At 46.3% G+C, this 27735-nt stretch overlaps 1 protein-coding gene and 1 pseudogene across 1 annotated transcript in view; one reads left to right on the top strand and one right to left on the bottom strand.

The window, feature by feature from the left end:
* DPY19L3 (dpy-19 like C-mannosyltransferase 3) overlaps nucleotides 1-27735 on the bottom strand; it is a 90270-nt gene that overhangs the window by 7424 nt on the left and 55111 nt on the right. Inside the window, 3 exon segments of the mRNA XM_073605829.1 lie at nucleotides 4071-4203; nucleotides 8424-8506; nucleotides 23469-23525. Coding sequence (XP_073461930.1) covers nucleotides 4071-4203; nucleotides 8424-8506; nucleotides 23469-23525 — 273 coding nt within the window.
* On the top strand, nucleotides 15444-15612 carry LOC141113059 (U2 spliceosomal RNA; annotated as a pseudogene).

Raw genomic sequence — 27735 nt, 5'->3', positions numbered from 1 at the left:
GGGTATCAGAGTAAAGGGGGCTGAATACAAATGTACGCCAAACTTTTCAGATATTTATTTGTAAAAAATTTTGAAAACCATTTATCATTTTCCTTCCACTTCACAATTATGTGCCACTTTGTGTTGGTCTATCACATAAAATCCCAATAAAATACATTTACCTTTTTGGTTGTAACATGACAAAATGTGGAAAATTTCACGGGGTATGAATACTTTTTCAAGGCACTGTACATGTAGCTGTGGGGCAGGGAATGCCCTGTCACAGATAATTGGCCCAGTACAAGTGACGGCTTCCTGGTGCACTCACTCAGGTGGGTTTAGACAAGGATCCAAGCCCCCGAGCTCATCCCGAGTCACGGGCAACTCCCGCAGGGAGCCTCACTATCATAATATAGTGGCGAAAATAATTATTTCACCCCTGCAGATTTCGTAAGCTTGCCCACTTACAAGGAATTGAAGGGCCTATAATTTTTTATCATAGGTGTATCTTAAATAATAGAGACAGAATATCAACCAAAAATCCAGAAAAAAAACACATAATACAAATGTTATAAATTGAGTTGCAATTCAGTGAGTAAAATAAGTATTTGATCCCCAAGCAAAACACCACTTAGTACTTGGTGGAGAAACCCTTGTTGGTGAGACGTTTTGGTCCACTCTTCTTTATAGATCTTCTCTAAATCCTTGGAGTTTCTTGGCTGTCGCTTGGGAACTTGAAGTTTCAGCTCCCTCCATACATTTTCTATAGGATTAAGGTCTGGAGACTGGCTAGGCCACTCCATGATCTTAATGTGCTTCTTCTGGAGCCACACTTTTGTTTCCTTGGCGGTATGTTTTGGGTCATTGTCATGCTGGAAGACCTATCCATGACATATCTTCGGTGTTCTGGCTGAGGGAAGAAGGTTCTCATCCAAGATTTTACAATACATGGCCCCGTCCATTCTCCCCTCAATGTGGCAAAGTCTCTGTACCTTTAGCAGAGAGACACCCCCAAAGTATAATGTTTCCACCTCTGTGCTTGACTGTAGGGATGGTGTTCTTAGAGTCATAGTCAGCATTTTTCTTCCTCCAAACAGTGCGAGTTGAGTTAATGCCAAAGAGCTCAATTTTGGTCTCCTCTGACCACAGCACTTTCTCCTAATCCTTCTCTGAATCATTTAGATGTTCATTGGCAAACCTCAGACGGTCCTGTACATGTGACTTCTTGGGGAGGGGGATCTTGCAGGTGCTGCAGGATTTCAATCCATGGCGGTGTATTGTGTTACCAATGGTTTGTTTGGTGACTGTGGTCCCATCTGCCTTGAGGTCATTCACAAGCTCCTCCCGTGTAGTCCTGAACTGATCCCTCACTTTTCTCATGATCATCCTCACCCCATGAGGTGAAATCTTGCATGGAGCTCCAGACCGAGGGCGGTTGATTGTTATTTTGTATTTCTTCCATTAGCTAATAATCGCTCCAACAGTTGTCTCCTTCTCACCAAGCTTCTTGTTGATGGTCTTGTAGCCCATTCCAGCCTTGTGCAGGTCTACAATCTTGTCCCTGATGTCCTTTGACAGCTCTTTGGTCTTACCCATGATAGTGAGGCTTGAATGGAAGAAAGAGATTCTGTGGACAGGTGTCTTTTATACACATAACGAGTTGTCGTTAGGAGGACCTTCTTACATTGACAGGACTAATCTGTGTACCACGTGAGCACCTACTGTAGCCAGTCTGTGGGAGCCAGAATTATTGTTGGTTGGTAGATCAAATACATATTTTACTTACTGAACTGCAACTCAGTTTATAAGATTTTGTATTATGTGTTTTTTCTGGATTTTTGGTTGATATTCTGTCTCTATCATTTAAAATACACCTATGATAAAAATGATAGACCCTTCATTTCTTTGTAAGTGGGCAAACTTCCAAAATCTGCAGGGGATCAAATCATAATTTTTGCCACTGTACTATGGTGTCTATTTATAAAATATTAATTGGGCGAATGTCACACACATTCATGCACGCCCAACAAATTTGGCTGTAATTTATCTAATTGATTAATTCCTATATCATCTGCTCCATCTAGTGGCAAAAATGCAGTATAGTATTCTGAAAAACCAAACAATAAACTATATCTCATTTTGGCCATTAGATGGAGCTGATGATCAAAGGAATTCATCTATTAGAGAAATCACGGGTAAAATATGTTTTACGCATGCACAAACGTGTGTGACATTCGTCCAACAACTGTTTCAAAAACTCCTACCTGTGACATGGGTGGCTAGGAACTGGAAAGAACAGAAAATGCTTTTGAGGAAACCGGGAGTGTGTGACCTGTGGTGGCAACGCTGCAAAGGCTAGACAAGTCTTCATGCAGATCGTTGCCACCATAATGAAGAAAGTGAGAGTAACTGAATAGATCAACAGATATTTTCCCTATAATTAAAAAAAAAAAAAAATGATGGGCAATTATAGACAAATTTAATAGGGAGATTTATTTGGAGGGGGCGGCGGGGATGGTTATTTATGGAACTTATAACAATAATAATAATTATAGTAATAGAAACTTATAAACCTGAAACCGATTCACTAAAAACGTAACTCTTACCTTCAACCTAAACCCAAGAAAATCACTCAGGCTGAAAGGTTGCAGTAAAGTACAAAGCTCCCTCTAGCAGCTTATACACATATCTCACATATACACATATCTTTATATATTATTAATTAACTACAATATGGAACAGCAAGGATGCAAATATGATACATAAAAGTTGTGCCGCCTCAGCTCCCGGGAGGATGACTGTTCCCCAGTGGGTCCTGGCCCATTGCACTGTCGCATGCAATCACAGCTCAATTGTAAGTTGTCTATGGGTGATATATCCATAACATAGTTGTTATTCATTAATACTTCTGCTCTCTCTGCCTCTCAAGCCCCTGTATGTTGCAATTTCCCTCTTGTTAAATTGGCCAGTTCCACCAACTTACCTTATGTTATGTTTATAGATTATTGCATCTGCTCCTGAAGATTGGAGGTATCCATGAAACGCGTCGAGCTATAGAGATGCCCTTAATATCAATTTTATCCAAGAGTGATATTCCACAACATGTTTATTATACTACTGTTTTATACTGGCTTTTACCAAGTATTTTATGAACTTATTATAAATACGTGAACATAGAAATTTATATCTGGTGGCCTCCCTCTCTTTTGACATCATGTTGTTAATGTCATGTACCATTCATGTTACCTATGTTACTTTTATTACTATATGATTGCTATATCCAATAAATGGTCATATAATCATGATACTGGTTCATGTTATGTCACTATGTACATGCCATAACACTATGTGATTGGGTTATTTATCTTTATCTTTGTACACCCACCAGCCATTCTCTGTTCATGTTGCTTAATTCGGCCGCATGCTTCATATAAAGTCCCAAATTCCTTTTCTTTATTAATTCAATAGGGATGGGGGCTATCTACGGCGGATGCCCTGGCCTCATATAAAGTCCCACAATTCCCCCCTCTTTTTATAAAAGTCAACACTATAATAACCACTCAAAATAAGTGTAAATACAAGGATTGCCACACTCCTGATCAGCCCATGTAAAAAGGGGGCCTCAGCCTGCATGTCTCTGCCAAAACCATGCACCCCCTCTGACGTGTTTCGTCCCACTTAATGAAGCTTTGTCATAGACCCTATGACTAAGCCCCGGCAGGGTGAAACATGTCAGAAGGGGAGTGGTTTTTACAGAGACATGCAAGTTGGCAGGGTGAAACATGTCAGAAGGGGAGTGGTTTTGGCAGAAACATGCAAGCTGAGGCCACTTTTACATGGGCTGATCGCGAGAGCAGGGATATCTACAATAATTAGCCTTCTGGAGCAGTATAAGGATGCACCAGTACCCTGTCTTTCAGTGGATCCCAGGTAGCGGTTGAGCGGCACCCCAATCTTTTGGTATTAGGTCACACTCAAAATAAGCACTCGGTGAGAATACATTATGCTTTCCTTTTAACAATCCTAAAATGTGAAGAATGACACATCCGCAGCACAATGATCCACTAACCCCCCCCCATTGGTGAACCCACCTGTTTGGTCCTGTCCCTGAGGGTCTTGTCCTCATAATGAGGGTGATTGGTCAGCACCCTCCCAGTGCAAAGCTTCACCCCAGCCAGAAGCTGCATACTGCCTGCAAATACAGCATTTTTCGGGGTGTTTGACCTTAAAAAGGAAACAAAGGATCATTACTAGAAATGCATCAATGCCCAGAGACAAAAGTGATGTAGTGCAAACAAAATAAATAAAGAATGATTAAAAAAAAAGAACAAAAATAAATAAAAGTCCAAACTTCCGATGATCAATAGTCCATCACCATTGTAACCTATGTGAAGATTTCTATAAACTTCCCAAAATATCAGGATGTGTCTCCAGGCACCCAGCAAAATACATCTGCTCACCTCCAAATGTGGACCCCACATAATATCAAATAATACCAAATAATATAAAAGCTTAAATCATCAAAGTCCAGAGTTTATAAAGCTTGTCTGAGCTTTCTGAAAGCAGGAGACAGAGAGCTGAAGTTACACACTACAGAGCGCAGCCTCTGGATTGGAGGAAAGGGACACAACACCCCCCACCCCCCTTCACACAGCACACAGGAACAGAGCTAAGGCTGTCAATCACAGGCTGTGTACTGGAGCTCCCTCCCCTGTCACCCTTTTCTCTTGGTGAAAATTAGATATTTATATTCAGTGGATTCAAGATTTGTTTCACAGCACTATTGCACCCTTTTATTGTATACATTACGGTATATTGCTTTAAGGGTAGCGCAGCATTTTTCTAAAAGGGTTACAGAACTCCATGTACATCAAAGCCCCCCTCAGACCCACCGTACTGCTGGACTACTGAACTCCCTCTATCCCAGCCCCTCTCTATCCCACTCTACTGCTGGACTACTGAACTCCACCTATCCCAGCCCATCTCTGACCCACTGTACTGCTGGACTACTGAACTCCCTCTATCCCAGCCCCTCTCTATCCCACTCTACTGCTGGACTACTGAACTCCACCTATCCCAGCCCATCTCTGACCCACTGTACTGCTAGACTACTGAACTCCACCTATCCCAGCCCCTCTCTATCCCACCGTACTGCTGGACTACTGAACTCCCTCTATCCCAGCCCCTCTCTATCCCACTCTACTGCTGGACTACTGAACTCCCTCTATCCCAGCCCCTCTTTGTCCCACTGTACTACTGGACTACTGAATGTCACCTATCCCGGCCCCTCTTAGTCCCATTCTACTGTTGGACTACAGAACTCCATGTACACCGGCCCCTCTTTATCCCACTTACCTGCTGAGCTACATCTGCCTCAGCCCCTCTCTGTCCCACTCTACTACTGAACTCCACCTATCCCGGCCCCTCTCTGTCCCATTCTACTACTGGACTACTGAACGTCACCTATCCCACTTACCTGCTGGACTCCTTAACTCCCTGTAATATTAATAATGCTGGACATGATCATAATTCCCAACTGTCCCTGATTTGGAGCAATGTCCCTCTTTTCCCCTCATTTTGGTCTGATCTATATAGTTGTATATAAAATGCACTTTTTATCTTTCAAAAAGTGTTTCCCAGTGCTAAACCTTTCATCCAAATTCTAAATTGCTGCATTTGTAAATTTTAAAAACCGATATAAAGGAATAGTAGTGGTAAAAAAAAAGCCCTTGCGGACCTTTTTTTGGTTAATTCTCCTTTAAGGGGGTGTGGCAGGGGGGTGTGTCCTACGCCTACATACATTTGCCAGTAGGTGTCCCTCATTCCCATCTCAATATGTTGGGAGGTGTGGGTGATGAAAAGGAAAATGTGGGCAATGCCCGGAGCCTTAAAGCCTTAATTCTAATGACTTTTTCCCCCGTCGGGTTTCACAAACTTTCTCCCAGCCGTTTACCTAAAAAAAAAAAAAAGCTCCTGATAAAGACTAGAGATGTCTTCTAAAGAAGCCGCGTGTCTTTGTCAGTGTCACCCGCGGAGCGCCCAGCCTCACAATATCAACGCTTGGCTCATAAATCTCCTCCTGGTATTATAAACACGTCTGGCTCCTGTCCAGACATCTGTCATTGCGTGCCCGGCTCTGATCGTTTGAAAGACAAATATCTGTAGGTTTCCTGTGCAGATTTACATTGGAGGAAAAAGGTAGCGCCTCGTGTTCTGCCGCCTCAGCACTTCTCTCCGGGACGCGGATGATATAGAATACATATTACAGTTTTATACGGGTTACATCCACTCCAACATAAACGGCTCTCCAGAGGACAGAATGCAGGAGGTATTAGCCAGCTTTAAATATGATGATGGTCTTAAACATCTTGTCACCGGAGCCGTTTATCATAAAAAAACATCAATAGTTATTTCAGAAAATCGCCGACAGCGGCTTTTTCACGTTTTCAAGGACGCTTCATCCTCTGGCGAGCGGCCTGTGGATTAGCATTAAGCAGATGTGGTGCCATTCTTCAACTCCGCAAAGAGCTCGCGGGGGCCGAGGGAAAAGTACGCCAACGGCGGCGCCCTCGTCTCAGGCACGGAAAAAAACAATATAGGTGGATGGTTTTTAGGGGACACGACGAGCCTCCATGATCATTTATCTGTGAAGCCCCGTAGATGCCAATAAAATTCACATACCTAGGGGAAAGCGACAGCTGGAGAACGAACGATCGAGTCTTGTGGCTGTGGGGCAATGCGGGCCGTTCTCCTACAGAGCCTTGTGCAAGGAATACACTATATTACCAAAAGTATTGGGACGCCTGCCTTTACACGCACATGAACTTTAATGGGGTCCCAGTCTTAGTCCGTAGGGTTCCATATTGACATTATCTGGGAGGGTCACTAACTGACACAAACATCACCAGTGACGCTAATACACTGATGAGTGCTAATACTATACACTGTCACTGTACTAATGACACTGGCTGGGAAGGAGTTAACATCTAGGGGCAATCAAGGGGTTAAATACAGATATACACACATACACTATATTACCAAAAATATTGGGACGCCTGTCTTTACAAACACATGAACTTTAATGACATCCCAGTCTTAGTCCGTAGGGTTCAATATTGACTTGGCTCCGCCCTTTGCAGCTATAACAGCTTCAACTCTTCTGGGAAGGCCGTCCAAAAGGTTTAGGAGTGTGTCTATGGGAATGTTTGACTATTCTTCCAGAAGTGCATTTGTGAGGTCAGGGACTAATGTTGGACGACAAGGCCTGGCTCGCAGTCTGCACTCTAATTCATCCCAAAGGTATTCTATCGGGTTGAGGTCAGGACTCTGTGCAGGTCAGTCAAGTTCCTCCACCCCAAACTCACTCATCCATGTCTTTATGGACCTTGCTTTGTGCACTGGTCTGAATCATTTGGTGGAGGGGGGATTATGATGTGAGGTTGTTTTTCAGGGGCTGGGGTTGGCCCCTTAGTAGTGAAGGGAACTCTTAAGGCGTGAGAATACCAAGACATTTTGGACAATTTCATGCTCCCAGCTTGGTGGGAACAGTTTGGGGACGGCCCCTTCCTGTTCCAACATGACTGGCCTGCACAGAATCCTGACCTCAACCCGGTAGAACACCTTTGGGATAAATTAGAGCGCAGGCTGCGAGCCAGGCCTTCTTGTCCAACATCAGTGCCTGACCTCACAAATGCGCTTCTGGAAGAATGGTCAAACATTCCCATAGACACCCTCCTAAACCTTGTGGACGACTCCCCCCCCCCCCCCAAAAAAACTCTGCACTCTGTACATAATGCACTCCTGGTATTTATTGCCCCTTCCACTTTTAGTGGAATCTGACCACACTCAGTATTTGATGCGGTTTGGAAGGTTTGTGTGGGGTGGGGAGGGGTTTTTTTGAGATGTTGTGGTTGAGTTCCTGCACCTATTTTCTGAGAAAAAAAAGCCCTGCATATATCTATATGTATTATATTTTATATAAGCTGTGCCATGCCAAGCTGACCAAAATCGCGAGATCGGCAGGTGTATGCTGGGTAGTCAGCATGCACGGAATCCAGGAAGAAGGGCACTGGGGCTTCAGATGCCCACACTGGAGATGGCCGCCCTGTGCAGAAACTTCACATAGTAAGAAAACAATGCAGCACAGATAGAAAACTGGTATATATAGTTTGTGTGTATATATATATATATATATATAGTATATAGTTTGTGACATTGCACAAGGCATGAGTATTCTAGGGGTATTTTTATCTTAAAAAAGTCTTATTTCGGCCAGAACTCGGCTTTAACTTTCTAGCACCTACAATGGAAATATGGCTTCTGAGTGGTCGGTTTCATTACCCCGGAGGGGAGATATGATGGGGGAGGGGAGATATGATGGGGGAGGGAGGAAATCAGAACACTTTGGGTAATTTAAGAGAGAGGAGACAGAGACGACTACTTACTTGATCCAGCTCATTAACTGCACAGTGTCAGGATCATAAAACTCCCGCAGTTCCGAAAGCTCCTGAAGAATTCTTGGCCAGAACTGAAACACATGATATACGACAAGATTTCAGGAGATCTCCAGTACATTTATTAAAGATAAAGTTTAATCTACTTATATTTTGGCTTCCCTGGTTCCAACTTTCTATTCTCATCAACATACTAAAGAACTTTAAAAAAAAAAAAAAAAAACTTTTCCACTTTTATTACACATACTATTTGAGACTAAGTGATGTCATCACTGGGTCTCTGTGCTTCTGTATTCAATGCAGGCAGATCATGATTGGTGGGAGGGGCTGGCAGGGTGCTGTACATAGCTTCCTATCACAGCACTCTGCCTCAGTACTCCTCTCAAGGGCCCTCAGCACCGATGCAAGCAGTGGGAGGAATTATGCAAATATGCCTTGACGAGTGATTGGTTAGTCTGGAGGAGTTGGTGTTCCTAGGCAGACTGAATTTGCATGAAAACCTCCCCAGGCAATGCCCACGTGTTGCTGAGCCTCCTGAAAAGCAGGGAATAAAATCCAGCACATCCCCTAGTAAAAGCAGCATACACAGTACACCAAAACACTGCTTAGGCACACATTTAACCCTTTGATCTCCCTAGATGTTTAACCCTTTCCCAGCCAGCATCATTAGTACAGTGACAGTGTATATTTTTAGCACTGATCACTGTAATAGTGTCACTGGTTCCCGCAAAGTTTTAAAAGTGTTAGTGTCAGATTGTCCGCCGCAACATCGCAGTCCGCTGGCTGCTCTCTGTGTCTCTGACATTTATCATCTGACGTCCCCCCACCCCAGCCCAATCATCCAATGCGATGCTCACCTCGGCTGCTCCGGACCAGTCATTGGCTGCCAGCCTGCTTGTGTTGTGTAGATCCAGCCGGCGCCGGAGTCTCCTCCCCAGAAGACTCATACAGAGCCGAAGTGAGGGTTGTCTTGTGCCCCATATCTGATGCACCTGAACCTTCAGGGCACAGATCCTTACGGGTGGCAAGAATATTCTTGCTTGAACCGTATTTAGGATCAGACCTAACTACTTTAGAGTTTTGAGCTTGTTTCAAGGCTGAGTTTTCGATATTTATGATCCAGCCTAAGCTTTTCAAATACCGCACTGTACATATTATGCTCTGTTCTAGAGCCTGTAATGAGTGATCTCCGAGTAGGAGGTCATCCAGATACCAGAGCACCAGGATCTCTTGGGCCCTTAAAAGTCCCAGTACTGGTGCTAGGACCTTTGTAAACACCCGGGGAACTGTAGCCAGCCCGAAGGGTTGAGCCACAAACTGAAACTGACGATCCTCTACTGCAAAACGTAGAAACCTCTGATGAGGCTAAAAGATAGGTATGTGTAAATACGCGTCTTTTATATCGATGGAGCCTAGAAAGTCTCCCCTCTGGAGTGAGGCTACTACTGAGCGGACAGACTCCATCCGAAAGGAGTGTATCAGTAGATACTTGTTCAGGGATCTTAGGTCCAAAATGGGCCCTGTGTCCCCGTTTGGTTTTTGAACTGTAAACCCCTTTCGGAACCCATATCGGAACCTCTACAATCTCTCCTTGATGTACTAGATGATGTAGTGCTTGAAGCAACAGGTTTCTTTTTGGAGGATCCGAGGGAATGCTGGATCTTAAAAACCTCTGAGGGGGAACCCCCCCACAACTCTAGCTTGTAACCACAAGATAGAATTGAGGTGACCCACTTGTCCTGAATTATTGTTCTCCAAAAAAAAAACGCAGCCTTTCCACCCCACCCGATGGAGTGGGGGCGTCCCCTCAAAAAGGGGGGCTTGGTGCTGGGTTTAGAAGAAACTTGGACTCAGGGCCTTTTTCGGCCCTGGCGCTCTGTTGGCGGTGGAACCACCTTGACGCAGAGACACTGGAGAAAGCAGTTTTCATCCATGGGATATAAAAGGGAAAACCTCTTAGGAGGAACAAAAAATCCTGTCAGGATGTTCCCAATCACCATACACCGCCTGTTCCAACAGGGGGTGCAGGGGAAAAGCCTATGCGGCCTGAAGAGGCCTCAGGGATCCCAAAGAGGACCAGGGGGGCTCAGTCACCTCTGCAAGAGGCAACTTAAAGGCAGAACAAACCATTTCAGTCAGAGTCAGGATCAAAAACCTCTGTGACTGAGAGGCAGACATCAACTGGATATCTTCTTGTCCAGATTGCTCGGAAGCAGACTCATCTGCCGGGCCCTCCACAGAGTCCTGAGCTTTAAGCTCTTCCCCATCATCAACCCATTTCTGCTCCAAACTAGGAGGCTCCAGGGAGGGGGATCTGTCACGCTTCCTGCTACCCTGTGGGATGGAGGCAATCATGCCAGCAATCCTGTGCTCTAACCCGGCTAGGGCCGAGGACAGTTCATCCTTAGTGATAAAGGGAGAAGCAGCAGCATTGACTGTAGGCACAATATCAGATAGGCACAGCGGCTCCGATTGCCCGGAAGCCTCTGGACTTTCAGGGGATACAACACTAGGGATACGACTAGGTTCATCAGGAACTATTGATGACATCGGTGTGCCCTTCCCTGTAGTGTTAGTCCCGCTTCTCTTTTTTGAAGACATTTACTAGCCACAAAAAGAGAGTACTTGGGTGTAGTATTAAAACACCTCAGAAGGGAGACCCTTTAATAGGGCTTGCCAAGCCCCTATGTAACAATCCAGCTAAGCACCTTTAGCCTGCCAAGCAACACTTGGTGACTCACGTGACCCGGGTAAGGAAAAAATGAACCACTGCAAGTGTCTGTGCAGAGCCTGCTCTGTGTCCCACAGCTGCCTTCTGGAAGCACTGCATGCTTGGCCTATACAGCTTAAATAAGCTAGGTGTGCGCTGGAACGTTCTGTGCGTACGCACGTGCGTGGTCCCGAACGGGTGTGGCTGTATTCGCGTATGACGCGAATCCTTGTGTGCCCGGATAAAAGGCTACTACTGCGCATGTGCGGCGAAGCCGTGTGCGCCATGGCCACCAAACTGCTAACTGCACTCTTTTGAATGCATGTGCGCCCTGGTGAACCAAGACAAAATGGCGCACAGTCCTGCGCCATCATACAGGTAAAAAAACAGCCAGACACAAGCAAAAAGAGTAAACTTTGCAAATACCCACAGCTAGCCCAAATCTCCCCCATATGGTCACCGCACACAGGTGTCCAGCCTCTAGCTAGCTTGACTGATTGTTACAATCACTGGGACACCCCACAATAAGAAGTAAAGGGGTTTCACTTACCTGTCCAGACGCAGGGCAGCTTAGGAGCCAAGAACCCAATCTTCACCCTTCACGGGGGGTTCCTGTCACTTGAGGACCTTCAAAGACTGGGTACCCTTTTTATGTTTAGGGTCCACTCCCTTGGACCTGTACAGCACCCTGCAGGAATGCCTTAGCGCTGTAGTGTCCAGGATTCCACTTCGCAGTTTCCAGCACCCAGAGGCCGCATTACAGGCAAAACCGGTTTATCCAAGCATATAAGCCTGTGTCAAATGGATCCAATCGATCAATCAGTGGATTTAAGAACCCTTTGTGGGACTAGAGACCTGGAGCTCAGAGAGCTCAAACAAACCATGCCATCCACCTTGCAGACACTGGTAAAAACAGTGCTTCCTGTATGGGAGGGGTTATATAGGAGATCACTTCCTGTCTGAAGACCTTTGGTCTACCAGTGTTCATTCACCTGATGGAGTATAACCCAGTAGGTAATAAATATTAGCCTGACATCATGTGTCCCATGATGTATGGAAAAAAAACTGTGATTTTGATCTTTTCAGAGTACTCCCCATCTCGGTACCATCATATTTTTTTACGCCTTACGCAACGCAGAGTGATGTGATGTCCTACATACAGTGGGGCAAAAAAGTATTTAGTCAGCCACCAATTGTGCAAGTTCTCCCACTTAAAAAGATGAGAGAGGCCTGTAATTGTCATCATAGGTATACCTCAACTATGAGAGACAAAATGTGGAAACAAAGCCAGACAATCACATTGTCTGATTTTTGAAAGAATTTATTTGCAAATTATGGTGGAAAATAAGTATTTAGTCAATATCAAAAGTTCATCTCAATACTTTGTTATATATCCTTTGTTGGCAATGACAGAGGTCAAACGTTTTCTGTAAGTCTTCACAAGGTTGTCACACACTGCTGCTGGTATGTTGGTCCATTCCTCCATGCAGATCTCCTCTAGAGCAGTGATGTTTTGGGGCTGTCGCTGGGCAACACGGACTTTCAACTCCCTCCAAAGGTTTTCTATGGGGTTGAGATCTGGAGACTGGCTAGGCCACTCCAGGACCTTGAAATGCTTCTTACGAAGCCACTCCTTCATTGCCCCTTGCGGTGTGTTTGGGATCCTTGTCATGCTGAAAGACCCAGCCACGTTTCATCTTTAATGCCCTTGCTCATGGGAGGAGGTTTGCACTCAAAATTTCACGATGCATGGCCCCATTAATTCTTTCATGTACACGGATCAGTCGTCCTGTTCCCTTTGCAGAGAAACAGCCCCAAAGCATGATGTTGCCACCCCCATGCTTCACAGTAGGTATGGTGTTCTTTGGTTGCAATTCAGCATTCTCTCTCCTCCAAACACGATCAGTTGTGTTTCTACCAAACAGTTCTACTTTGGTTTCATCTGACCATATGACATTCTCCCAATCCTCTTCTGGATCATCCAAATGTTCTCTAGCAAACCCCAGATGGGCCCGGACATGTACTGGCTTAAGCAGGGGAACACGTCTGGCACTGCAGGATCTGAGTCCCTGGCAGGGTAGTGTGTTACTGATGGTAGCCTTTGTTACGTTGGTCCCAGCTCTCTGCAGGTCATTCACTAGGTCCCCCTGTGTGGTTCTAGGATTTTTGCTCACCGTTCTTGTGATCATTTTGACCCCACGGGGTGAGATCTTGCGTGGAGCCCCAGATCGAGGGAGATTATCAGTGGTCTTATATGTCTTCCATTTTCTAATTATTGCTCCCACAGTTGATTTCTTCACACCAAGCTGCTTGCCTATTGCAGACTGAGTCTTCCCAGCCTGGTTCAGGTCTACAATTTTGTTTCTGGTGTCCTTCAACAGCTCTTTGGTCTTCACCATAGTGGAGTTTGGAGTGTTTGAGGTTGTGGACAGGTGTCTTTTATACTGATAACAAGTTCAAACAGGTGCCATTAATACAGGTAATGAGTGGAGGACAGAGGAGCCTCTTAAAGCTGGCTTGTTTGTAGGTGACAAAGTACTTATTTTCCACCATAATTTGCAAATACATTTTTTTCAAAAATCAGATAATGTGATTGTCTGGATTTGTTTCCACATTTTGTCTCTCATAGTTGAGGTATACCTATGATGACAATTACAGGCCTCTCTCATCTTTTTAAGTGGGAGAACTTGCACAATTGGTGGCTGACTAAATACTTTTTTACCCCACTGTATGGGGTGCTACCAAACCTCGTATCCCTAAATCAATGCTTTACCTTTCTAAACTGAGCGGTGGATGGGGCATTCCGAATTTCTCATCATACTATTACACAGCGCAACTCGCACAACTGCCCAAGTATCACGCAACAGTAGAAACACCGCTGTGGGTAGCTATCGAATCAATTGACTGTGACCCCATTTCTGTAGCAAACATGCTGTGGCTCCAACCGAAAGACAGAGCTCACCTCTTGAACCCCATTACTAAACACAAATTTAGGGACACCCGTAATCTTCAATCCCCTCACAACCCCCTACTCCCCCCCCTCAGAAATCCAGCATTTTATCCAGCTTGGGAATCCCCTACGGCAGTTACAGCCTGGTCAGCCGCGAACCTATTTAGACTCCATAAGCTGGTCTCTAACAATGCTATCCAAGCATTCCCTACCTCATATGAGACTTTTGGACTTGCTAGATCTCTTTCACTATCTGCAAATAAAACATTTCTATATGCCTTTCCTCAGAACAAGATTACCACTGAGCCAGATGACACAACTCAACGCATTTCCAAGAGCGGCCCACACATCAGGGGACTGATATCACTCCAATATAAACACCTCAATGCAATCCCAAACAACGCACCACCATCTTACACCACTAAATGGGCGCAGGACATGGATCGCACATTCGCGATCGCAGATTGGTCCAGTATATGGCTGGCCACTAAATCCTCCTCTCCCAATTGCTTGCGCACTTGAAACTAACTATAAAGTCCTAGCAAGATGGTATCTTGGTACCAGCGAGAATTGCAAAATATGCTTTCGGGGCTGCTCAGATCCAGGCCCCCACATACACATATGTGGCAATGGCCAGTCGCCCAAGAATTCTGGAAAAAAATCTTTGCTATGGCCTCCAAAGCGATATTCTTCCTGACCCAGCCACAGCCCTTAAACCAGTTGAGCTCACCCATACTCAATTCCGATTACTCTTCCACCTTACCACTGTAGCCAAACAAACCATATCCAAGGCATGGAAGTCTCAAACTTTGGTTTTGGCTGAAGCCAAACACAGGATGAATAGAGCCATTATCTTTGCTAAAATGACAGCCATTGAAAATGATAAAATAAAGAAATTTGAAAAAATATGGCAACCATGGGTCAAGCACTGCTTACCCCCTGACTTCGACAAGTCTTTGCTTTTGCCCTGGTAGTAGAACCCGCCCTACTACCTGCTTGGAGCATTTCCTGATCAGGAGCTGCACTACCGTCACGAGAGGCTCCCCCCTGACCCCTCTTTCTCTACCAGCCCTCTTTCTGTCTGATCCTCAAGGAGCGGGCATTATACAGAGGCACTCGTTGCCCACGAACTTTAGAGGAACCCTAATCTGGCACACACCCGCAACTTCGTCTTTCACCCCCCTTACTTTCCTACTCTATAGTCAACCATTTGGCCCATCTATATGGGATATCCTTTCATCTTCCAAGCTATAACTTGTGAATGAGGTTGAACGCGTACCAATTTACCCCAAGTTATCAATGGATTCTAGTATAGTCTAGTATATAACATAAGGGTTGGTAGTGGTATACGATCGCTTCTCGGCCTTTTGGCTAAGATCAAGTGTAGTATCGACTTTAGCCCTTAGGGGTGTCTCTGCTTCACAGCTAGGACGTTGAGAACCACTTGTATCTATCCAAGCTAATTGGTCCTTGTGGGGTACCCTCTGCTCGGCCTGGTAGGATCGTTGATTAAATTCAGCTTCACCTACTTGCTGCTATTGGGTTAGAGGCTTAGCCCCCACAGGGAACGAGATTGCGGTCTTCCCTCCTCCCCCACTCCGCATTACTACCTCCGGGCAGTAGATGCTAAAGCCTTTTTAAAGGCTACGAAAAAGAGCGAAGACGTCGAGGAACCAGAAGGAAGCCGCCTAAGAAACATCTGAAGCGACATCCAAATCCTTGACGATGGGGAAGAGCGAAAAGAAGACCGGAAAAGAGAAGAAGAACCCCGTTCCAGCCACTTCCTCCAAGCCCGGGAATGCCGCTGCCTCAACCCCCGCCCCTACCCCGGCCGGCACCAGCCGACCGGGACCAGCCAAGCCAGACCAGCCTGCAGACGGGCTCCCAGCTTTGGAGCCATGGATGAAGCAGACGGTCGTGCTGCAGCTGAAGGAGGTGGACGGAAGAGTCCCCGACATGACCCCGGAGATCTTTGGAAAGAAGATGATCCTGGAACAGGGGTTCAGCAAAGCGGAGACGCTTTCTGTGCAGGCCTTCACAAGAGGTATATTCTTTATAACTTTTGTATCGTTCCAGGTCTGCAGAAGATACTGGGAGATGGTGAAGACCAGTGGCCCTGAATCCCCTTTCCGGAAGTTCACTGCGAACTGCCCCATAACACGGGACGAAAAGCGGGTGACAGTGGCCATGAGGAACCCCCATACCAGTGGAAAGGACATAGCCACCTACCTCCAGAGGTTCTGCACCGTGGTGAAGGACCCGATCCAAATCTTCGATGCAAACGGCTTCTGGATAGGTAAGTGGTCTGTGCTCTGCAAACTGAGGAAAGACCCTTCGGGGGACATCCAGCACCTGCAGCCTTTCTTCTCCCTGGGATCCTCCGCAGGAATCCTCTTCTACCCCGGCATACCCTACAACTGTAACAAGTGTGGGCAGCCGGGACACATAGGGAAGGATTGTACAGAACTTGCTTGCAAGTTCTGTAGGGTGACAGGCCACGAGACCAAGGACTGTCCGAGGTCCAAAGCCTGCAACCTTTGCGGACTGGCAGAACATGTCTTCAGACACTGCCCCCAGAGAACCCGGACCTACGCTGGAGCAGTAAGCCAGGGTAAGCCATCCGGGAGAAAGCTGCCAGAAAAACCAAAAGAACCTCGAAAGGCCAAAGGTAAGTCCACTCCCGCCACACCTGCCCCTGCCCCTCCTGCCCCTGCCCCTACCTCCAGCACACCCCCACCCACCCCCTCTGTGCCGGAGGAGCCCCTCCCCACCCCTTCCCCCCCCAACCTGTCCTCCCTGGAGGACTTCCCCACCCTCCCACCCCCACCAGTGGCCCAAGAGGAAGCCGGAAACGTAAGCCAGAGAGCCCAACAGCTGAGGAACCCGCCACCTCCACCAAACGGCCCAACGGGGTCCAACGCGACAGCGAGGGACCCAAGCAAGTAGTGGAGGACCTAGAGTCTGCAGGAGAGGAGGAGGAAGGGGAGGAGATCGTGGTCGACCCTGAGCATGACCTCCCCCCCAACGTCCACATCAGCCAGCAGATGATGGAGTCTGTCCTTGAGGAGCTGGGCCTGGCCCAGGACACAGGACAGGCAGAAGACGCAACGGAAGAGCCACCCCCCCCCTCCGGGGAGGTAAGTTCGGACCCTTGTTAACTAGACCCTCATACCCTTTTTCATTATGGCTGAGATCTCAATCTTTTCCATTAATGTGAGGAGTATCAAGGATACATCTAGAAGGCAAGCGGTCCTGACCTTTCTTTCAAGTCAGCAGAGTGATGTCTACATGCTTCAGGAGTGCGCCCTTCCTCCCCTGAGGAGGTACACTCATCTGTCCTCCCAGTGGACCCTTGGTCCCTCCTACTGGTCCGGGGGTGGCGATTGCAAGTCTGCAGGCGTAGCCATTCTGGTCAGGGGTGGGCGTTTCACGGTTGACTCTATCCATGAGCTAGTCTGTGGCCGTCTCTTGGTCATAGACGGCTCGTGGGTGGAAGAGCCAGTTAGGCTCATCAACGTGTACGCCCCCCCAGACAAGAATGCGCGGCTGGAACTCTTCCAGACCCTGCGGACCCAACTCGTCACCACCAGAACAGTAGTGATCGGCGGTGATTTTAACTGTCCGATCGAGGAGGATGGGCGCAGCTCCAGCATATACGCAAAACCTGACGCTACTTCTAGGCTGCTCAAGGAGATGATCTCGGAGGCCTCCTTGCAGGACGCCGTGGGATCCATAGGGAAAGGGACCGTGAACTATTCGTGGTGCCGACCCGATGGATCTGTGCGTTCCAGGATTGACTTCGTGCTCACTTCAAGAACAGTCAAGCATCGTGAGTTCTCCATGGTCCCCTGCTTTTTCTCTGACCACAGGGCTATTCACTTTCGGGGTGACCTGGGCGAGGGCTTTGCCCGCGGACCGGGTTCCTGGAAGCTGAATAGCACCCTGCTGGAAAACGAGGAATTGATGGGGGAACTCCGAGATGCCTATGCCACCTGGACGGAGGAAAAGAGATTCTTCGGAAGGGTAAGTGACTGGTGGGAGTTTGTGAAGGTTAAGCTGCGTAGCTTCTTTCAGGCAAGGGGACGCCAGCGTGTGTGTGCCAGGAGGAGGGAACTCAGGAGACTGCAGCGTCAGTTGCAGTCCCTGCAGGACCTTCAGCACTGTGGCTGGGACGTTAGGCAGGACCTGGAGGACACCAAGAGGAGCCTGAAAGGACACTTCGAGGAAGAATCCAGGCACATTGTCTTCCGTGCCAAGGTGGAGAATCTTGAGAAAGGTGAGAAGTGTAATTCTTTCTTTTTCAGGAAACTCCACTCAGGACACACACCCTTGTCAGAGTTGCGCGACGAGACCGGAACACTCCAGAAGGGGAAGAAGGCTGTGATGAAAGTGGTCAGCGACTACTACACCAACCTCTACTCCCCGAAAGAAACGGACACACAGGCGGCCGACAGGTTCCTGTCAGGTATCTCTAACCAAATTGATCCTGCAGGTTCATCAACCGTCAACGCCCCCTTGGTGCTGGAGGAGCTGCACTCTGCCGCTAAATCCTTTAGGCGAGGCAAGACCCTGGGCTGCGATGGTCTCCCAGTTGAACTCTATGTAGCACTGTGGGATCTCGTGGGCCCGGACCTGCTCGAGCTGTACGAGGAGATGGTGGTGGAGGGCAGAATGCCTCCGTCACTGAGGGAGGGGATGATCACGATTTTGTATAAGCGGAAGGGGGAGAGATCGGATCTTAAAAATTGGCGTCCGATCTCTCTGCTGAACGTGGACTACAAAATCCTCGCCAAGGTCCTGGCCAACAGGCTGAAGTCTGTCATCGGACAGATCATCCACCCGGATCAGACTTGCGGCATTCCTGGTCGCAGGATTGCGGACAGCCTTGCGCTTGTCCGGGACACGGTCCAGTACATTCATGGCCGCCGTGTGCACGCGGCCCTGGTCAGTCTTGACCAGGAGAAGGCCTTTGACCGTGTCTCCCACGAGTTTATGTGCAGAGCTCTGCGCAGGTTTGGTCTTGGGGAAATGTTTTGTTCGTATGTGAATGTAATGTACACTGACATTTCTAGTTTGGTGCTGGTAAATGGCTGGAAAACTGACCCCTTTCCAATCCTGTCTGGGGTCAGACAAGGCTGCCCTCTCTCACCTCTGAGATCAGAGGGATCACCGCACCAGGACCGGACAGACGGGAGGTCAAGTGCTCACTCTACATGGACGACGTGACGGTGTTCTGTGCTGATCGGCGCTCCATCGACACACTCGCCCAGACCTGTGAGGACTTCGGCCAAGCTTCAGGGGCAAAGGTCAACTGCGGGAAGTCGGAAGTCATGCTCTTCGGAAAGTGGTTCCTGCCTTCTTCTGCACCAATTCCTTTCAGCGTCAAGACGGACTTCATCAAAATCCTTGGGGTCTGGTTTGGAGCTGAGGGCGCAGCCCTGAAGTCCTGGGAGGAAAGACTGTCAAAGATGCGACAGAAGTTTGGACTTTGGAGCCTCAGAGAACTCACCATCGAAGGCAAAACACTGGTACTCCGCAGCGAGATCCTCCCTGTGTTGCAGTACCTCGCCCAGGCCTGGCCCCCTCGGGTCAACACCTGTAAGGCCATCACCAGGGCGGTGTTTCACTTCATCTGGAGCTCCAAAATGGACAGAGTGAAGCGGGCGGTTATGTTCAAGGAACCCCTCAAGGGCGGTAAGGGCGTGCCCGACATCGCTACACTATTGAGGGTGTGCTTTGCTTGTAACTGCATCCGCAGGACATTGGTGGACAGAACTGTGGACTCTGGTGGTAACTCTATGTCCCGTTTTTTCCTCCTGCCTCTTTGGAGGACCCTTGGATGGGACAAATGGGACAGCTCCATCCCCTACAACTGGGACACGCCTTGGTACTACTTGGACACCTTCAAGTTTATCAAGGAGCTGGGGCTACATGGAGTGAAGCCCGACTTGTGGAAGCCAAAAACTATCCACAAGTTGATCAGAGCATCGGACATTGTTGAGACTGTTCCAGGCCTCCCTTCAGCCACTTGTAAAGTGGTCTGGAGAAATGTTTCTTCAAAGAGACTCACCAACAGGCACAAAGATCTGGCATGGATGGCAATCCAAGGGGGGCTGCCACTCAGGACATTCATGCATGCCAGAAACCTGTGTAGATACAGGCACTGCCCCTTTTGCATCATCCAGGAGGAAACTGCTCTGCATGTTTTCTGGGAGTGCCCCTTTGCACAGGACCTGTTGAGGGCCTTGGAACCTGAACTCAAAGACTTTGTACCACAGACTGCAATCACACACTTTGGTGTGTTGAACGGACTCTTCTGTGGAACTCATTCACAGGAGGACATTGACGGTGCCTGGCGGGTGCTGTGTTGCTTTAAGGACGCTTTATGGTGCGCCAGAAAGCACCTCATCCACCAGCGGGAGAGGATGTCCATCGAGGACTGTCGCAGACTGGTTCACAGTCTGCTCAGAGACTATCACCTGATGGACTTCAAGGAGGAAGAGGAGGTCTGAAGATTTCCCCATCCCCCCCCCTCTCCCCCGTGTATCCTTTGGCAGTTCAAATAAAGCTTCGGGCCTGTGAACTCTTTACTCCCTCCCCTGCCCCACCTTCTCCACCCCCCCCATCACACCCGTTGCCCATTTGAATGTTATTTGACTGTATGACTGGACTTTTTGTGAAATGTCTTTTTTAGTACTGCTTTCAGGGTAATGCGGCGTCATGCATGATGTGATGTTTCGGGGTATTACTACTCTGCACAACACATTAGGCATCATACCGCAGGATGAATGTAATTTATTTGTATGCTTGGTGATGTATTGTAATGTAGTGTATTTATGCGCTGCGTCGCAGTACAGATTGGATGTACCCTGTTTAAGTATTTGTTTTTTTGTATATTTTCTTGCAAAATAAAGTATACATTTTTCAATCAAAAAAGTGGTATACGTTGCACCCAGGGCTCGACAAACCCCGGGCGCCAGGTCGCATTTGCGACTAGAATTAGCGACCTGGCGCCTGGGGCGGCACAGCTGGGGTATCCTGTGTCCGTTCGACACCCCCCCCCCCCTCCCGGTGCGATCGCGTTGGGCCACGCCGGTGATTGAGGCCCCGGCTTTGCGGCCTACTGCAGTCCTATGGTTCCTTCTGCAATCAGGCGCCCTCTGGTGGTGGCCATTGGTATGACAAGACATCCACCAATGCTAATGGAGCTTTCCCTACCTGTTTTCACTGCCTGCTCATCTCCTTCCCTTTACTTAGAACCCCCAAACATTATATATATTTTTTATTCTAACACCCTAGAGAATAAAATGGTGGTCATTAAAATACTTTATGTCACACCGTATTTCCGCAGCGGACTTACAAGCGCGCTTTTTTGGGAAAAAATACTTTTTTAATTAAAAAATAAGAAAACAGTAAAGTTAGCCCAATTTTTTTTATATTGTGAAAGATAATGTTACGCCGAGTAAATTGATTCCCAATATGTCACGCTTCAAAATTTCGTCCGCTCGTGGAATGGCGACAAACTTTTACCCTTTAAAATCTCCATAGGCGTCGTTTAAAAAATTCTACAGGTTGCATGTTTTGAGTTACAGAGGAGGTCTAAGGCTAGAATTATTGCTCTCGCTCTACCGATCGTGGCGATACCTCACATGTGTGGTTTGAACACCGTTTTCATATGCGGGTGCTACTCACATATGCGTTTGCTTCTGCAAGCGAACTCGGCGGGACAGGGCGCATTTATTTTTACACTGTTTTTAAAAAAAAATAAAAATGGTGTCACTTTTATTTCTATTACAAGGGATGGGGCATATTTAATTTTTTTTTTCTTATTTATTTTAACTTTTATTTTTTCACTGTTCTTTTAAAAAAAAAAAAGTCACTTTTATTCCTATTACAAGGAATGTAAAAATCCCTTGTAATAGAAAAAAAGCATGAGAGGACCTCTTAAATATGAGATCTGGGGTCAAAAAGACCTCACATCTCATATTTACACTAAAATGCATTAAAAAAAAAAAAAAAAAAAAAATTGTCATTTGAAAAAAAAAAAATAAAATGTCCCTTTAAGAGCTATGGGTGGAAGTGACGATTTGACGTCGCTTCCACCCTGCAATGACTTGGAGATGGGCGGGGGGGCCATCTTCCTCTCACTGGTCTCCATGTCAGGCCAGGGACAGATCCGGATCTCCTCCGCCGTTACCGACGGCCACGGTAAGCGGTGAAGGGCACCGGAGAGCGGCGGTAGGGGGGGCCCTCTCCTGCCGCCGATAAAAGTGATCTTGCTGCGAATCTGCTGCGGAGACCACTTTTATCTGAAAGAGAACCGCCGGCTCTTGAAGAAGATACCAGGGTTATGGTAGCTAGCTGCTACCATAACAACGGTATTTCTCTTCAAAGACAGGACGTATATAGTCGTCCTGCGGGAAGGAAGTGGTTAATTAAAATGAATTTATTATTTGTCATCTCCCTGCTTGTCCCCTTTCACACGGGCTGTCTGATCAGGTTCGCCTGTCAGTTTTTCAGGCGGACCTGATTGGATCCTTAGCGGGAATATGGTGGTCTTGTGTCCCTGCATGGCAGGAAATAAAAGCAGTCACATTTGTTCTAGTAGTCTCTGTGTAAATTTAAGATTGGTTCATTTTTATACTGAAAATAAAGCTTTGTCGGTCGTTTAAAAAAAAAAAACCTGGCTCCTAACTTTTTTAGCTGGCTCCTAGATTCCAAGCAAATTTGTCAAGCCCTGGTTGCACCCCCCATGAACCCTTTCCTTTGACTCACCCCTGAGGGCAAGATAGCTCATACGATTGCTCCCTGAGCACCCTAAGAACATCACCTCCCCCCCATCAAACATGGAGGTGGAGACATTATGCTTGAACCCCCCCCCCCATGAACCTTTTCCTTTGACTCACCCTTGTTGAGCGCAAGATAGCTCATACGATTGCTCCCTGAGGAAATCGATTTTCGGGGGTTTCTTATTCCTTTCTGTACCTACATACCTCTTACACCACACCTTAATTTTTGGACATGCCGTAGTGAAAATTGACAGATGTGCCCCCACATGTTCACAGCTTGGTCCCATTAGCGGTGTTGGGTTGGACTGGAGGCATATTCAGCATCGCTCTGAGGCTAACAGAGCGCCTCTGTTCCAGACTTATTTGAGGTCCAGTTGTGTTGGTTCTATATTGATTGCGCTGTTTATGTTTATCCTTCTACATATGATTTTGCCTTTATGCATTGAAAATATCCCATCTGAATGTTTGTATACCTTTCTGTTTTACTTTTGAAAACTTAAATAAAAATATTGAACAAGAAACAGTGTTTTTAGTTTGTGCCGCTCAGATGCAGTATTGTCCCCGCTTTAATAAAAATAGAAACTCACCTTTAAGACCACGGAAACTATCAGAATCAATGACACCAAATATCGAATCCCATTAGCCTGAAACAAAATACAGAAAATTATCAGCAGCAAAAAAAGAAACCAGAATAGTTTTGTTCTTCCTCTAGTACAGTGGATGGCGAACCTTGGCATCCCAGATGTTTTGGAACTACATTTCCCATGATGCTCCACTACACTGCAGAGTGCCAGAGCATCATGGGAAATGTAGTTCCAAAACATCTGGGGTGCCAAGGTTCGCCCATCACTGCTCTAGGATCTTAAAGGAAACTGTTCCTAATGCTGTGTACACAGGGGCGGACCTTTCGGCAACAAAGGTCCAACGGTCTTTCCGACAGACTTTTGACAGACTTTCAAACTAACGGACTTGGCTACACACGATCACACCAAAGTCCGACGGATCTGTACGTGATGACGTACGACCGGACTAAAATAAGGAAGTTGATAGCCAGTAGCCAATAGCTGCCCTAGCGTCGGTTTTTGTCCGTAGGACTAGCATACAGACGAGCGGATTTTTCGATAGGAACTGGGTCCGGCGAAGTTCCGACCTAAAGATTTGAAACATGTTCCAAATCTAAAGTCCGTCAGATTTTCGACAGAAACAGTCCGCTGAAGGTCCGATGAAGCCCACACACGGTCGGATTGTCCGCCGGATTTGGTCCGTCGGACCAGTCCGGTCGAAAAGTCCGCTCGTGTGTACAGGGCATAAGAGACAAATGTGGGCTGCCTATGCCGACCCTCTTCTGAAGATACGCATTGCCTGCTCAGTACATGGACCCACTCAGTCCAATAATGTTTACACTGGAATAAGTATACCGTATATACTCGAGTCAAGCACTTTTCTGCAGCAAAAAATGTCATTTTACGAACCAACTTTGGGGCCCCGTATCTCAGGGCCACTTGGTGCTAGGAACCCCAAATTTGGTGTGAAAACCCAGTGGAACTGGTACCATAACATATCCAAAGCTGGGGTTCCTAGCTCCAAGTGGCCCCAAGATACAGGACCCCAAATTCGGTTCAGAAAATGTCATTCTCTGCTGCAGAAAAGTGCTTGACATTTTCTGAACCGATTTTGGGGCCCTGTATCTCGGGGCCACTTGGTGCTAGAAACCCCAGCTTTGTGGTGCTGGTTCCATTGGGTTTGCACACCAAATTTGGGGTTCCTAGCACTAAGTGGCCCAGAGATACGGGGGCCCCAAAGTCGGTCAACTGTGTCCATCTGCAGCAATGTCATTTCGGGACCCTTTGGGTTCAGAGATCCCAGATTTTGGCTGCAGCTAGGGGGCATCTAGGAACCATTAACTACCGAGTTTGAAGTTCGGCTGACCTATGGCTGTAAATGGGCATTGTTGACCCTCATTTCCACTTACAGTAGCTGTGCATTTCTCACCCTCGTCTTATACTCGGGTCAATAAGTTTTTCCCTTTTTTTGTGGTAAATTAGGGCCTCGACTTATACTCGGATCGACTTATACTCGAGTATATACGGTACCTTATCTGTACAGTCAAATGTCCTTTTCTGCATGCTTGTTCCAGGTAAGGGGCACAAAGTATTGAAGGAAGAAGGTGAAAACTAGCACTTGCAGAATAGAAAGCAGCAATGGCAGCCTCCAGGTTTCCTTTAAACACTTGAAGAACGGCCAACGTAAAAATATGTTGTCAGTTTGGAAGGTGATACCTGCAGCTACAGTGATAACAAAAAGTATTTGATCCTCTAATGATTTTGTACGTTTGCCCACTGACAAAGAAATGATCAGTCTATAATTTTAATGGTCGGTGTATTTCAACAGTGAGAAAAGTTAAAAGTAAAAGAAAAGTAAAAAGTTATAAATTGATTTGCATTTTAATGCGTGAAATAAGTATTTAATCCCCTATCATTCAGCAAGATTTCTGGCTCCCAGTGTCTTCTGTACAGGTAACAAGCTGAGACTCTCTTAAAGGGAATTCTCCTAATCTCAGTTTGTTACCTGTATAAAAAAAAAAAAAAAAAGACACCTGTCCACAGAAGCAATCAATCAAATTCCAATTCCAAATTCCAAATCTACCATGGCCAAGACCAAAGGGCTGTCAAAGAACATCAGGGACAAGACTGAATGGGCTACAAGACCATCGCCAAGCAGCTTGGTGAGAGGGTGACAACAGTTGGTGCAATTATTTGCAAATGGAAGAAACACAAAAAAAAACTATCAATCTTCCTCGGTCTGGGGCTCCATGCAAGATCTCACCTCGTGGAGTTTTATTCATCATGAGAACGGTGAGGAATCAGCCCAGAACTACACAGGAGAATCTTGTCAATGATCTCAAGGCAGCCGGGACCACACAGTACTTACTTACACAGTAATCAGTGCATTTATTAGCACTGATCGCTGTATAAATGTCCATGGTCCCAAAAAAGTGTCAAAAGTGTCCGATTTGTTTGCTGCAATGTCACAGTCCCGCTATAAATCGCAGATCGCCGCATTGCTAATAAAAAAAAAAAAAAAATAATAAAAAATGCATAAATCTATACCCTAATTTGTAGATGCTATAACTTTTGCGCAAACCAATCAATATACGCTTATTGAGATTTTTTTTTTTTTACCAAAAATATGTCGAATAATACATATTGGCTTAAACTGCTGAAGAAATTTGTTTTTTTTTTAGGGGATATGTATCATAGCAAAAAGTTAAAATTTTTTTTTTTTCAAAATGACTTTTTTTGTTTATAGCGCAAAGAATAATAATAAAAAAAAAAAAATCGCAGAGGCGATCAAATACCACCAAAAGAAAGCTCTATTTGTGAGAAAAAAGGACATCAATTATGTTTGGGTGCAACCACGCACGACCGCGCAATTGTCGCGACGCAGTGCCGAATCGCAAAAAATGGCCAGGTCATTAAGGGGGAAACGCTTCCAGTCTGTAAGTGGTTAGAGTATATTTTTTCAAAAAAAAAAAAAAACGCTGCGCAAATACTGTGTGACATAAAAAAAATTAAAAAAAATAGAAAAACCCAACATTTTATTTTCTAGGGCCTCTACTTAAAAAAATATATAATGTTTGGGGGTTCTAAGTAATTTTCTAGCAAAAAATACAGAATTTTAAATGTAAACAAAAAAAAAAAAAGTCAGAAAAGGCCCGGTCTTCGAGGGGTTAAATTGAACCTGTAAATCATCTGATGGTCATATTGTGCACACTAGGCTCAGGTATATTGCACAGTCCCTCACTACATGTCACAGTGATGTCACAGTGATGTCACTAGTCCTTTCGTTATGTCCTAGTGATATCACTAGACAAATAAGCATATTCCCTGAAACAAAGAAATGGTCTAGCTCACAAAACGGCTGCCTCAATAGTATAAGAGTGGCAGAAGAAAAGCAGCTATATTTCAGTTATCTAAGATTTCACTCGATCGATGGTAACCATTCTATTGAAATATGTTCACTCTTTTCTGCAAACGTAACAAAGACTATAGCTCTGTGCTGCCATCTAGTGAGCAAATCTCATATTACCTCATTCCCAGTTTTTTTTTTTTTTTTTTTTTGTGGTCTGGCAAAGCATAAAATGAGCCCTTCCAGTGGGGTTACCTGCTTTATTAGTAAAGGGGAGATTAGCAACACTTTAACATAACTGGTTCTCTGCTTCCCTGAGCTCTGGTGGTGGACTGTCCCCTCAAAACTATTCTAAAAGCAATTTTTTTATTTTTAACAAACGTATTACTTACCCTCTCTCTGTAATGGTTTTGCACAGAGCAGCTTCGATCCTCCTCTTCTGAGGTCCCCGCCAGCGTTCTGGCTCCTCACCCTTGCCAATGCCCACAAAGCAAGCTGCTCCTGGGATTTCTTGATGTTGGTATAGACCAGTGGTCTCCAAACTGTGGCTGGGGACTGGATTGCTTTTATCTGGCCCTTGAGGCATTTTTCCTGCCACTGACACCAACAATAGGGCACTATTCCTCCACTGACACCAACAATGGGGCACTATTCCTCCCACTGACACCAACAATGGGGCACTATTCCTCCCACTGACACCAACAATGGGGCACTATTCCATCCACTGACACCAATGATGAGGCACTATTCCTCCCACTGATACCAATGATGGGACACTATTCCTCCCACTGATACCAATGATGGGGCACTATTCCTCCCACTGATACCAATGATGGGGCACTATTCCTCTCACTGACACCAATGATGGGACACTATTCCTCCCACTGATACCAATGATGGGGCACTATTCCTCCCACTGACACCAATGATGGGGCACTATTCCTC

This window comes from Aquarana catesbeiana, linkage group LG11 (genome assembly GCF_042186555.1).
Source record: "Aquarana catesbeiana isolate 2022-GZ linkage group LG11, ASM4218655v1, whole genome shotgun sequence".
NCBI lineage: Eukaryota > Metazoa > Chordata > Amphibia > Anura > Ranidae > Aquarana > Aquarana catesbeiana.
Note: the sequence above shows the minus strand (reverse complement) of the source record. Positions and strands in the feature narration are given on the sequence as shown.